Consider the following 12,782-nt stretch of genomic DNA (forward strand, 5'->3'; position numbering starts at 1 on the left):
TAATTTTTATCTTTTATTTTTTATTTTTGGCCACACCCATGGCATGTGGAAGTTCCCAGGCCAGGGATCACACCCGCACCAAAGCAGCCACTTGAGCTGCAGCAGGGACAATGCCAGCCCCTTAGCCTGCTGAACCACAAAGGACCTCCCGCAATCCATTTTCAAATCCAGTTATTCATTCACAAAACAGATAAAACTTCTGCCCTCTTCGAGTGCCTTCCAGGCGGCAGACAGGGGCTGTGGAGGAAGGGAAGCAGGGCTGGGGGTGGAGCCGGGGGTTCCTCTGACCGTGAGGAGTCTGGGGACATCCAGGTGAGGATGGGGCGTGTGGGGCGGACGGAAGTGAGGGAGCGGTCTCAAGGTGCCTTGAAGAAATGGCAGTGGAGGCCGTGGAAGGGCCGTGACAGGGCGTGGCTTTGCCGGCTGGGGCGTCTACAACCTGGACTGCGTGGCTTGTCCACAACAGAAGTGCGTTTCTCACAGTCCTGGAGGACAGGCAGTCCAAGGTCGAGATGCCCGTCCATTTGGTGTTTCCTGGTTGCGGGTGGCTGTCTTCTGGCTGTGTCCAGCCAGGCTGGAAAGAGAGCAAGCTCTCGGGCCTCTTCTAAGGGCACAAATCCCATTCTTGACAATTTTTGAGCTAATTATGCCCCAAAGGCCCCAGCTCCAAGTACCTTCACACTGGGGGTTAGACTGCAACAGATGGACACACCCCGTCCCTGACTAAGTGCACACTTAGAACAGTGCAGAAGCAGCAAGGAAGCCTGGGTGGCAGCAGTGGGCTGGGGGAGGGAGCCCTGGATGGCTCATCCTGCCGCTGAGATGGGCACCACTGCACGCTCCTAGCAGACTCTGATCCCTCACAGGGTGGCTGTGGCCCTGCTAACAAGGACGGTGAGGGCCAGAGCAGGACTGCACCGACCCAGGAGGACCTCTAAGAGGGGATGGTGAGAGCCAGCCTGCTCTGGAAGGGGGCCTCCTGGACGGATGTGAGTGTGGGGACACAGGGCACCTGAGCAGCTGGACAGGTGAAGTCACCATTGCCTGTGCTGGAGGAGGCCACAGGAAGAGCAGGTTTGGGGGACACATCTGGCTGGACAAGCAGACAGCATCGTCATCTGGGTCAGATCAGGGCTAGAGAGACAAGGGCCAGACGGGGCAGGGGGACAAGGAAGGAGACAGAGACTGAGAGAAGAGGCTGGGGAGAGCCAGAAAGCCGCCCTGAGAAAGGCAGGAGGGTCTCCGGCACCGGGGTCTCCAGCCTGCCCTCTCCGTCCAGGAGCCAGGGAGGAATGGGAGCCGGGAGAGGGGCCACCTCAGCCGAAAGCCCCAGGGCCCTCTCAGATCCACCCTTTGCACTGGGCTCCTCCTGCGGGTTCCCCCAAGCCACGCCCAGCAGGTCCGTGACCCACCGGGCGGCTTTGCAGGCGGGGCGGCGGAGGCTGCATCCTGTCCCGCCCCAGGGGTGGGGAAGCGCTGAGGCCCGCCCCGCGAGGCCCTTGGACGGGGACCGCGGGGCCTTCCGGCTGACTCGGCCGCTCGGCTACTTCTCTCTCCAGTGGCGGAGGGGTGGCGCTGACCCGGCTGCAGCCCAGGGACCCACAAGGCTGCGGTGAGCCCCAGAGACCCCCACCCCAAACTCCGTCTGGCTTCCTGAGGACGAGTCCCCTGGGCTGAAGTCCCCTCTCTTCCCACCAGCAGGACAGGGCCGTGGCTGCGCCACCTGGAGAGAGCTGGAAGGGTTAGGATTGAGGTCCTCAGGTGGGAATCTGGGGACTCCGTTCGGTCCCTGGAGATCAGTACTTGGGGGTGGGGGGCGGTCGGCGAGCATCTCAGGGTGAGGGTGTTTCCTGAGGGGGCTTAAGAGTAGGAGGCCTGGAAAATCAGGGCTGCCCAAGTGGGCCCACACCCCTCCCTCCACCTGTGAGTGCCATCAGCCAAGTTCCAAGGCCGGCTTTGGGGTTTAGAGGCTGTCAGAAGAGAGCAGCCCAGCCAATTGTGGGGCCCTCTGACTCCCCCTTCTCTAGGCCGCTCCACTGAGCAAAGTGTTCCATGGAGGATGCTGGCAGGGACCCCACCGTATTCACTGCCCATTCTCTGCCCAGTGACCCCCGCCTCTTGGCCACCGTGACCAACGCCTACTTAGGCACACGCGTGTATCATGACACACTGCATGTGAGTGGCGTGTACAATGGGGCTTCGGGGGAAACGCACCGGGCCATTCTGCCCAGTCCCCTCAATGTCCAGCTGGAGGCCCCTGCAGGGGCAGGAGAGCAGCTGATCAACACCTTCGCCCTGGACACTAACACAGGTAGCCCCCGCCTACCGGGCCCCACACCTCCCACCACTGCTCCAGGTGAGTGGGAGAACCGCCAGGGGCCCCGTCCTCACTCGGGACGGCCGGCTCCCAAAGAAAGAAGGCCCTGAGCAGCCCCTTTGTGAGGTCTTTAGCCGGCGGGCCTCCTGAACGGCCAGGAGCCTGGGGCCTCCTGTGTGGCTGTAGCTCCCGGACGGCAGTTGGGGCTCCACTCCCAGCTCAAAAAGGTGGCAGCTTGGGACTGTCCTCGGCGGCCCCAAGCTGGGTGGGTGAATGGCCCTGCCCTCCCCTCCGTCCTGCCCCAGGCTCCTTTCTGCACACCCTGGAGGGCCCCAGCTTCCGGGTTTCCCAGCGCATCTGTGCCCACCGCGTGCTGCCTCACGTCCTGACCTTCAGCGTGGCCATCACCCGCCTGGCTGCGAGGAGCTGGCCCATCACAGTGCGGCTGCGGTCAGCCTTCTCCCCAGAAAGCCCCGACCTGGACCTGCACCTGGGTCCTGACTTCCAGGGAGCCCGGTGAGGAGGGGGCAGGGGGCGGCCGGGTGGCGGGAGGTGGAGCCGGTCCCTGAGACACAGCCATGCCCTTGCAGGTACCTGTATGGCCACACGCTCACCACAGAGCAGCCCGGGGGTGCCCAGCAGGAGGTGCACATGCTGTGGACACCAGTACCCCCAGCCTTGACCCTTGGGGAAGGGGAGGAGAATGGGACATGGGAGTTCCTGACGGTGGTAGCTGGCAGCCAGGCCGAGACCCAGGCCTGCCTCGCCGAGGCCCTGCAGCTGCAGGTCAGGGGCACTCTTTACACAACCCACGCCCAGGCCTGGGCCCAGCTCTGGGCAGACTGTGGCCTGGATGTGGACGGGCCGCTGCCCCTGCGCCAGGCCCTGCGTGGTGCTCTCTACTACCTGCTCAGCGCCCTGCCTCAGCCGGGGACCCCAGGGTACGTCTGCCACGGCCTCAGCCCAGGCGGCCTCTCCAACGGGAGCCGTGAGGAATGCTACTGGGGCCACGTGTTCTGGGACCAGGTGTGTACCAGCCACCCCAACAGGCACCTGCCGCAGGGCCGGCAGCACACAGAGCGGCTGCCTCTGCCCTGCCTGGGACAGGGCTGTGGTTGGGGAAGGCAGGGGGTCATGGCAGACGGAGGGCTTCCCGGAGGAAGCAGTGGCTCAGCTGAAGGATGTGGTGGCATTTGATGGAAACGAAGGGTTCAGGCAAGGGGACCAGAAGGTACAGAGGCCCAGAGCTGAGCAGGGGTGTGGCATGTGGCCAGGGCAAGGGGGCGCCCTCACTGCCCCCGGCAGAGCAATTGCAGACGGGGCTGGGGAGGCCAAGCAGACTTGAACTGGGGGAGGACACGGACAGAGGAGTGTCCTAGGAAGACCTTCGTAGCTGCTGAGTGGAGTGAGGGTGAAAGAAGGCGAGGCCTCAGACAGGGGTGGGGGCCGGAGGAAGCTGGGCCAGGGTGACCTCTGGGCTTGAGAGGGTCGAGAATGCTGCTCGCACTTGCCCTGACTCCTGGAGAAGCCGGTGCTCTGGCTCCCTTTACAGGGAGGCTCAGAGAGCCTGAGCCATTCGCTCTCGTTCAGGCCACTGGTGAGCAACAGCATACGTCCCCCCCCGGCTGCCCACTCTCAGAGCACCAGGCAGACGCAGATGCCCACTAGGGAGTGAAGTGCTGGGCAGAGGGCTTGAGAAGCATGGGCTGGCAGGCAGGAGAGGAGGGAGCTGGACAGGGCCGCATGGAGAGCCCTGGTGGGGAGAGAAGGGGAGAGCTCCAGAGCAAGGGGCTCTTCTGCTCTGCTCTTCTGCCCTTCTGCCCTGTGCTCTTCTGCTCTGCACAATGCCCTGTGCTCGCAGGACCTCTGGATGTTTCCCAACATCCTGATGTTCCACCCGGAGGCCGCCAGGGCCCTCTTGCAGTACCGCATCCGGACGCTGAGCGGGGCCCTGGACAACGCCCGGAAGCTAGGCTATCAGGTGAGGGGACCTGGGCCCCCAGCCTACAGGGCGCCCACATGGCCTGGTGCGCCCCCTCCCAGGGCTTCATCCCTCACCCAGCCCCCCTCTACGGGTAGGGCTGGGATGTCCCGGGTTCCCCTAGGGGGTTAGCAGCGTCCCTAACCTGTACAGCACATGTGGGAACAGCAGCCTGATTGGGGCCCAGCCGGGGTCCCCTCCCTGCCCTGCCCCAGGGCAAGCACATGGAAGAGACCTGGTGGAAGCCACTTGGCCCACGGTGGGGACGCACATTGGGCATTCAGGGCCAGCAAGCCCCCACGAGGGCACCTGGACAGTGGGTGGCCTCACCTCTGTCTGCCCTCCGTGATGGAAGACCGACAGCATCAGAAAATGGGTGGGCTGCCCGCAAGTCTTCTCCGTCCCCCAGGGAGCCAAGTTCGCCTGGGAGAGCGCCAGCTCGGGCCTGGAGGTCTGCCCTGAGGCCATTTATGGGACCCAGGAGATCCACATCAATGGGGCCGTGGTGCTGGCCTTCCAGCTGTACTACCACATGACGCAGGTGAGGTGTCGCCATGCCCACCGGGTGTGACCAGCCACCACGTGGGGCCATGCCCTCCCACGCTGCCAGGACTTCCTGTCTGGGGTCAGTCCTGTGGAGCATCTCAGAGCCAGGCCTTCGTTTCTGGGCATTCAGAAGGATGGGCAGTGGCAAGTGACCAGTGGGAAGTGAGGTCACAGGGGCTCTGGGCTCTGACTCACCCTCTCCTGCTCCCCAGGACTTGCAGCTCTTCCAAGAGGCTGGTGGCTGGGATGTGGTCAGTGCCGTGGCTGAGTTTTGGTGCAGCCGCGTAGAGTGGAGCCCTGAGGAGGAGAAGTACCACCTAAAGGGTGAGACTGTGGGGAAGGCAGATGGGCACCTGGGTGTCGGGAGGAGCAGGAAGAGGGGCTCGTCGGGAGCGGAGGGCGCTGCAGTGGGTGACTTCCCTGAGACCTGCGCTAAAGCATCCTCTTGCACGTGTGTGTCCAGGAGTCATGCCCCCTGATGAATACCATTCCGGGGTCAACAACTCTGTGTACACCAACGTACTGGTCCAGAACAGGTCAGACAGAGAACCGCCCCACCTCCACCCCTCCAACCCTCCGCCGGGGGGCAGCCAGGACTGCTGGAGCTGCAGCCCCTCTCCCCACTGTCTACTCCTAGCCTGCGCTTTGCTGCTGCACTGGCCCAGGACCTGGGTCGGCCTGTCCCCAACCAGTGGCTGGAGGTGGCTGATAAGATCAAGGTGCCCTTTGACCCAAAGCTGAACTTCTACCCTGAATTTGATGGGTACCAGCCTGGTGAGTGGACTCGGAGCTCCTTCAAGTTCCTCTCCCCTCCCGTCCCTGATGTGGGACTTTGTGCCCACCCTGGATGCCCCTTCCCGACAGAGCAGTCCCTGCCCAAGCCCCCTCCGTACCAGCAGCACCTGCCCCTCCTCCCCCAGGAGAGGAGGTGAAGCAGGCGGACGTCGTGCTCCTGGGCTACCCCGTCCCCTTTCCCCTGAGTCCTACTGTGCGCAGGCAAAACCTGGAGATTTACGAGGCTGTGACGTGTCCCCAGGGCCCCGCCATGACCTGGGTGAGGAGACACGGAGGTGTGGGGCGGTGGTCCTCATGGCAGCCCCAGCCCTGCCCCCTGGCTTCAGCCTTGCCTCCCCCCAGCATGTCCTCTGCCTCTGACCCCAGAGCATGTTTGCCGTGGGCTGGATGGAGCTGAAGGAGCCTGGGCGGGCATGGGACCTCCTGGAGAAGAGCTTCGCCAACACCAGTGAGCCCTTCAAGGTCAGCCTGGCCCCAGCCCCGACCTGCATGCCAACCATGCCCACCCCTGCACTGACTGCCTGCCCCCTGCAGGTGTGGACCGAGAATGCAGATGGCTCGGGTGCAGTGAACTTCCTGACCGGCATGGGGGGCTTCCTGCAGGCGGTGCTCTTTGGGTTCACGGGGTTCAGGTGAGTGCGGGGGCCAGCAGAGGGCAATCACTGCAGTCCACCCTCCTCATAGAACCTTCCCCTCCTCCCAGGATCACCAGGGCAGGGTTGACCTTCGACCCCATGTGTCCGGCGGGTATCTCTGGAGTGTGCGTCTCTGGCATCTCCTACCAGGGGAGCAAGCTTGACTTTTCCTTCTCCGAAGGCTCTGTGACAGTCACGGTCACAGCCCGGGCAGGGCCCTGGGCCCCCCCGCTGGAGGCTGAGCTGTGGCCATCACAGGATCGACTCCCCCTGCCCCCAGGTAGGCAAGCACTCCCAGACCCACCCAGGCATCCAGGGCATGTGAGCCCAAAGATAGCCCCAATGTATGCCCTCACCCCATCACGCCCCTTCTCCTTGCAGGACACAAGGTCTCCTTTCCCTGCTCTGCTGGCCGGATACAAAGGTCGCACCCGTGGGAAGCACGGGCCACAAGTTCTGCTCCCAGAAGCGCGGCTTGTCTTGCCTCTGGGACGCCTCCGTCGAGTTGAAGGGTCTCCAACACATGCCTTCCCTCCGCCAGGAGGAAGGGGGGTGAGCTGTGGAGCAAGAGCCCACCCCCCTACGACCAGCCAAGGCTGAGGCCAAGTGTGCACGAGTTCAAGGCCACAGCCCTGGGCCATCTGTCCTAGGTGGGCACCCCTCAGCCAAGACTCTGCCCACCTCCTCCTCCTGGGGCCTCAGCCCCTCGGCTGGCACATCAGACTGGGGTTCTCCGGGGGTTCCCAAGAATGAGGTGAGAACACGTCTGCTGCCGAAATCTTGGTGCGGGCGGTGCCTGCCACCCCAGACCTGCCTCGGGAATTAAAGCTCAGGGCTGGGCAGGCTTTGTCTATTTTAAGGGCTGATGGGCTCCCTCCAGAACGTGAGGGTTTCCTAAGGGATCCCGTTTCCCCGACCCTTGGGCTGGGAAGCACAGTCACAGGCTCATGTGCCCCTCCCGCCCTCCTAATTCTGGCGCTGCCCCTCTCTGTTCTCAGCCCAAGCTGTCCAAGGCCGACGACCTGTGATGGACCCAGCCCATGAGGGAGCGGGAAAGTGGTTGTGTGGGGGCACCAGGGTCGCCTGCCTCCATGGGGCTGCAGGGAGCACGGCCTCCAGGCATGTGGCTGAGCTGCAGACCAGCACGTCTTTCGGTGCCAGGTGCCCAAGGGCACGTGGGCTCAGAATGGAGCCAGGGCTTTGGGGGTGCTCCCAGCTGTCCACAGTCTCTCCCTCCACGACTGGCAGGCAGGTCCCCTAAAGCAGGGCATGGCAGCCAAGAACGGTCCCCATGGAGCAGACACTTACCTTTACAGCTGGAGCCAGATGTGGGCACAGGCATCAGGTCAAGTGTGCCCACAGGTCCGACATGGCCTATAGCCTGCCATGTGCGTGCCCACCTGTGCGTGTGGCGGGGAACCTTCCGAGAGGCTGAGACAGGGTGGCAGCGCCCGTGTGCTGGCATGGCTAGTCTGGCCCGTGGCAGCCAATTGCCTAAACTTGACCAGGGTCCCTCGACCTGCCGGGAGACAGCCCAGGGCAGCAAAAGTTGCTGATGCCTGGCTTGACCATCCATTCTCTGTCCTCAGTACCTGGGCACAAGCTGGACAATCTCTGCTCCCCTCACCAAATGTGGGGACCGGCAGACCACCCCCTGCTTGGGGATATGTGCCCAGCCACCCACAGGGGGGCCCCTGCCCCCAGCCCCTGGTCCTGCATGGGCTTGTCCCTTCCTGGGCCCAACGTGGAGCTCAGTGTTGGAGCACTGTCTCCATCCTGGTCTGAGCACGGGCTGTGTCCTCGGTCCAAGTGGGACGAGTGCCTGGGAAGGGGCAGGGCTCCGTCTCCACCCTCCTCAGGGGCTGGCTTGAAGCCGTGCACACTGGGTGCGGGGCTGGGGCACCACAGGCGGGCACCCGGGACTCCTCTCTGCTGACACCATGTGGAGACAGCTGGGCCAGCTGTTGGCTGTCACACCAGGGGGCTGCACTGAGGGCTCTGACTACAGCAGCCAGACAAAGACCCCCACCCCAGCCCAGGCAGGGTGGGCAGGCAAGGGGGGCTCCCTGGGGAGGGAAGGGACCATGGGTGGGGTGCTCAAAGCCCTAAGCCACCCTGTGGTTAAGGCCCCTGCAATTAGCCTGCCCTGTCATCGGCCCAGCCACAGCAAGGCCCCAGGGGCCTCACCCTTAGCCACACAGGGTGTGCGTGCGTTTAGCAAGCCCCACCCCTGCCTGGGTCTAGTAGGGGGACACGAGGGAGGTAAAATGATATAAGGACATGCACCTCACACCAAGGACACTCAGAAAGTGTCCTCACCTCCCACACTCCCTCTGCACAACAGCACGTGCACGAGTGTATGATGCGTGTGTGCGCGGACGATGGTGTGACCAGGCCTGTGTGCGCATGTGTCTCTGTGTCCAGCCCCACCAATCCAGGAGGGAGGGAACTTCCTCCTGGGGTGGAGATTTATCAGAATTAAAGGGACGAAGGGGTCACGAGGACAGAGTGACCCAAAGAAGGAGCTCAGCGCAGGTCCAGCCACAGTCCCTGAACACACACTGACTTGGGGTGGCCACATGTGGAATTGGAGACACACCACACATGTTCTGGAAGACAGGCCACTGAACCACAGCACAGTGGAGATCAAAAGCCTGAGTTCCCAAACTTCATTCTAAAATACTCAGGCGGCTCCGCCCAGAAGCCACAGGCTGCTGAGTGCCTGAGTAAAGGGGAGAGTCAGGGCATGGCCAAGGCCACAGCACAATCACACCCCACCCTCGACACAGGGGGCAGCCCAGGGGGCATTGACTGTGATGGTCCCTAGAGGAGCTCCCTTAGGAAGATACCCTTCTACACCCCAACCAAGAATAGTCCCAGACTGTGGCATAGACCAGCGGCCTACGGGAACCTCCATATGCCACGGGTGTGGCCCTAAAAAGACAAAAAAAAAAAAAAAAAGAAGAGTCCCAGAGGCACTTTCTGGAACCAGACGCTTTTAATTGTGAAACTGAGGCTGAGCCTGGTAAGTGGGAGTGGGGAGGGAGGGTCTGGACTAAGGGCCAGAAGTTAAGGAACTGGGGAGTAGGTTAGGGTAGGGCCACTGGGGTCCAAATGGGGGCTCTTCAGGGTCAGCGTTAGGTGTCCAGGCTTGGCAGGGGGGTTCCTGTAAGACAGTCGGAGTCCCAAGGGCTCCCTGGGTCAGGACGGGGACAGGGCCTAGCCTGTCAGTCATAGTCTGAGTCGTCGAACTTGGTGCTGAAGAAGGCGGCGGAGCCCTTTGCCAGCCGGGACAGGTGCAGGGCGCCGGTCACCACCAGCGCCAGGAGCAGCAGAGGTGGCACTAATGCCCACATGGTGGCCAGGATGTTGTAGCACTTGGCTTTGGAGCCGAGACGCCGGGCTGCCTCCAGGTCTCCAGCCACCTTCTGATCTCGGGCCTGAGGACCAGCAGCAGGGCCAGGTCTGTACACATGCTTGGGGCCCGGTGCCCTGCCACCGCCACCCCAGGCAGCCACTGGGTTCACACCTTGGAGGACCCGTGTTGGACCCAAAATCTGGACAGAAAGGTGTGGCCTGAGAGGCTATTGGCCTGGCTCTGCCCACTCCCTTCTCTGTCCCCAGCTGGACTCCTGGGCTTGGGCAGCCCTGGACCATAAGGGCCTGAGCCTGGGCCATGCTGGGTGGGGCCCGTGCATCCTCCCACTCCAGCTATGGACCCAGTGACCAGAGCATCAGCCCCCAGGACCTCTGCAGGAAGGGAGACCTCTGGGGTGCCGAGACCCCCTCCCACAGGCGCTGGAGCCCTGGGCTTTGTTCACAGGAGCCCCAACATGTGAAAACCCCCCATGTGATGGAAGAGACCCCCTTGGGTCAGGCCCCATGACTGACCTTGGGCTCTTTGGGACAGACTAGGGTCCCCCCTTCATTTTTACGAACAGCACCCAGCCTCAGTGGAGAAGCCCCCTTGAGGGGAAGGGCCCCCATCTCGCCCAAGAGGTCCCCTCACAAGCAGCTCTGGGTAGAGAACCCTCCTGCACCGCAACTTGACAAGCAGCCCCTAGGAATGCTCTCCGGCCGCCCCCTGACATGCAGCCCCCACCAAGCACCCCACAGCCCACCTTGATGGAGTAAGCCAGCGCCAGGAAGCCAAGGCAGCACAGGTTCAGGTAGAGGGTGCTGAACACCGACCAGATCAGGTGGTCTCGAGGTGGGGGTCGCGGCGCCCCCAGCGTGAGGGCCGTGTGGGCACCGTCGGCCTTGCGGGGCGTCGGGGCCCGGGGGTCCTCGCGGGGATACGACGTGTCCATGGGTTCCAGCGCCGTCTCCTGGCTCCAGCTCCTGCTTTGAGGGTGGGCGCCCCAGCAGCTTAGAGCCGCCCGGCTGGCAGCCCGCCGCTAAATATAACGACAAATGACAGCCAGAGCCCAGCGGTCGGCCCCGCCCGCCCCGCAGCCTCCCGCCTGCGCGAGCCCACCCCACCCCCACCCCCTCCGCAGAGCGCACCCCTCCCCCGCAGAGAGCGCCCCCCACCCCCTCTGCAGAGAGCCCCGCGGCCAGCCTGGGGAGCCCCCCTCCAAGGCTGCATGCAATGACCGCAGCCTGCCCACCAGAGCCCCCTTCCCCAAGCCAAAAGGAGGTGGGGCCGCCAAGTCAGGACGGTGGTAGGTGCCACCCTGCCTGCGCTCCAGGGAGGGGCTGGAGCCCCCAGACCCGGCTCCTCTGGACCAGGGCTGCTGAAACCACGGCCCCTCTATCCCCAAAACTGCCGGTGTCACCTTCTGGTCACCAAAGCCCAACCTCGGGCATGCAAACGTCCCCGCTGGAGTGCCAGTGGGAGGAGACAGGCCAATACAGGGTGAAAAAGGACAGCACTAAGGAGAAAACGGAGCAGAAAAGGGAGAAGGGGGTAACCTGGGACTTTGCCGGCTCGCCCTGCACTGGCTCCAGGGCCACCCTCCTCCCCTCAGCAGCTGCTCCTCAGGCCCCTTGGCTGTTGACGCCTCCGACCCCAGTCCCGAGCGGTCTGGGGGTGAGCTCATCGCTGCACCTCTGGGTCTTCTCCCTCTGAAGGGCCCAGCAGCCTCTTGACTGTAAATGCCTACTGCTCATGAGGGACGCAGAAGGGCTGGGCTTCGCCCCTGAACCCAGACTCACGCGCCCAGGTGCCCACTCCACAGAGGAGGACCCCCAGCCTCACTCCTCGGCAGGAGACCTCAGGCTTCCCTAAAACCTGTCACGGGCAGTGGGACTGCTGCCACAAGGCACACAGACTCGTAGCTACTAAGTAACAGAAACTTGGCTCTCGCATGTCTGGGGGCTGGAGGTCTAAGGTCAGGGTGCCAGCATTGGATGGGTTCTGGCGAAACTCTTTTCTTGGCTGCAGACCTCTCACGGTTCCTCACTGATAGAAGGGGCTGGGGAGCTCTACGGGGTTTCTCTTACAGGCGCGATAATCCCATCGTGAAGGACCCACACCCATGAGCTAATCACCTCCAAGGCCCACCTCCAAATGCCATCACAGTAGCACTTCAGTATGCGTTTAGGGGAACACGGATGTTCAGTCCACCGCTCCCTCTGCCCAGTCTCTCCCTGGACAGGTGGCAGCAACTCCACCCATCAGGCCAAAAGTCATGGCTGACGCCCTGCCTCCGCTGCTCATATGGACTCCATCAGGTCCCACCTTGCAGAGTGGACAGAATCTCGCCACCTCCTCCGCAACCTCTGACACCACCCTCCCCTTCCCCTGGACTGGCGCAGCCCCCTCCTCAGCATTCTTGGTGCTGCACCAGAGTGATCCCCTCTCAACGGAACAGGCTGTGCCCCTCCCCCAATGGCTCCCGCCTCACTCCAGATCCAGAGGCCCTGCGAGCCTGCTTCAGGCCATGCTTCTGGACTCTGAGAAGGACATTCGTGAGTCGAACATTTCATAGGGAGGCTCTCTGGGGCACGCCCTGAGGAAGGGACGAAAGGGGACCGAATGGGGCAGCAGCAGAAGCTGAGCTGCGGGGAGGCCCAGGGAGGCTCTGGAGCTTGGAGGGCCCTGCAAAGACGCGCAGAGCAGGGCGAGGTACCACGTCTCTACACCCCTGTGTTGGTCAGACATTGCAAGTGGGATGCGCCTCAAAGGAAGTGTGACTTTGAGTGACACTGTTTCCGCAGCAGAGCCGGTCTCCAGGACAACCGTCCACTCTGCCAGCAGTTGGGAGATGAAGTCCTTCCTTCTTCGAGGTGGGTCTGAACGTGCCTCAGGGCCTCAGCCACATTCTGCCCCCTGAGCTGCTCACGTGGACAGCCCCTCCAGGACCCCAGGAGGCTCTCAGCCTGGGCGAGTGGGACGAAATCTGGCTTCCGCTGCTGCAGCTGGTCTGAGGCCCATCTCTCCTCCAGAATCCAGCGTGCAGTCTTCTCACCCTCAGCCACGAGCTGGGCAAGGCCCGGTGGGTTACTGTGTGAGGCGGCCCCTTCTCTGAGAGACCTAGGCCTTGGTCACTGTGTGCTTTGGGGG

General features: G+C 63.2%; 2 protein-coding genes across 9 annotated transcripts; one reads left to right on the forward strand and one right to left on the reverse strand.

Annotated features, from left to right (window-relative positions):
* PGGHG (protein-glucosylgalactosylhydroxylysine glucosidase) lies at window positions 1,473–7,117 on the forward strand. 7 transcript variants are annotated; one of them, XM_005655041.3, is made up of 15 exons: window positions 1,473–1,612; window positions 1,702–1,761; window positions 2,028–2,311; window positions 2,623–2,833; window positions 2,908–3,343; window positions 4,179–4,298; window positions 4,708–4,839; window positions 5,057–5,168; window positions 5,308–5,380; window positions 5,482–5,618; window positions 5,765–5,898; window positions 6,006–6,101; window positions 6,174–6,271; window positions 6,343–6,554; window positions 6,656–7,116. In XM_005655041.3, exons 3-15 carry the CDS (start codon window positions 2,053–2,055, stop codon window positions 6,781–6,783), a joined length of 2,148 nt encoding a protein of 715 aa, XP_005655098.2. In that variant the 5' UTR covers window positions 1,473–1,612; window positions 1,702–1,761; window positions 2,028–2,052; the 3' UTR covers window positions 6,784–7,116. The 7 variants fall into 7 exon arrangements, with proteins under 7 accessions (XP_005655098.2, XP_020938192.1, XP_020938191.1 ...); XM_021082530.1 differs by having other exon boundaries at window positions 1,505–1,612; window positions 2,028–2,356; XM_013987654.2 differs by having other exon boundaries at window positions 1,507–1,612; window positions 6,456–6,554; window positions 6,656–7,117.
* On the reverse strand, window positions 9,254–11,335 carry IFITM5 (interferon induced transmembrane protein 5). Of its 2 annotated transcripts, none has more exons than XM_003124229.6 (3): window positions 11,189–11,335; window positions 10,396–10,615; window positions 9,254–9,714 (listed from the first exon to the last, which is right to left on the reverse strand). In XM_003124229.6, exons 1-3 carry the CDS (start codon window positions 11,314–11,316, stop codon window positions 9,502–9,504), a joined length of 561 nt encoding a protein of 186 aa, XP_003124277.3. In that variant the 5' UTR covers window positions 11,317–11,335; the 3' UTR covers window positions 9,254–9,501. The 2 variants fall into 2 exon arrangements, with proteins under 2 accessions (XP_003124277.3, XP_020938193.1); XM_021082534.1 differs by having other exon boundaries at window positions 11,053–11,315.

This window comes from Sus scrofa, chromosome 2 (genome assembly GCF_000003025.6).
Source record: "Sus scrofa isolate TJ Tabasco breed Duroc chromosome 2, Sscrofa11.1, whole genome shotgun sequence".
In the NCBI taxonomy this organism is placed as follows: domain Eukaryota; kingdom Metazoa; phylum Chordata; class Mammalia; order Artiodactyla; family Suidae; genus Sus; species Sus scrofa.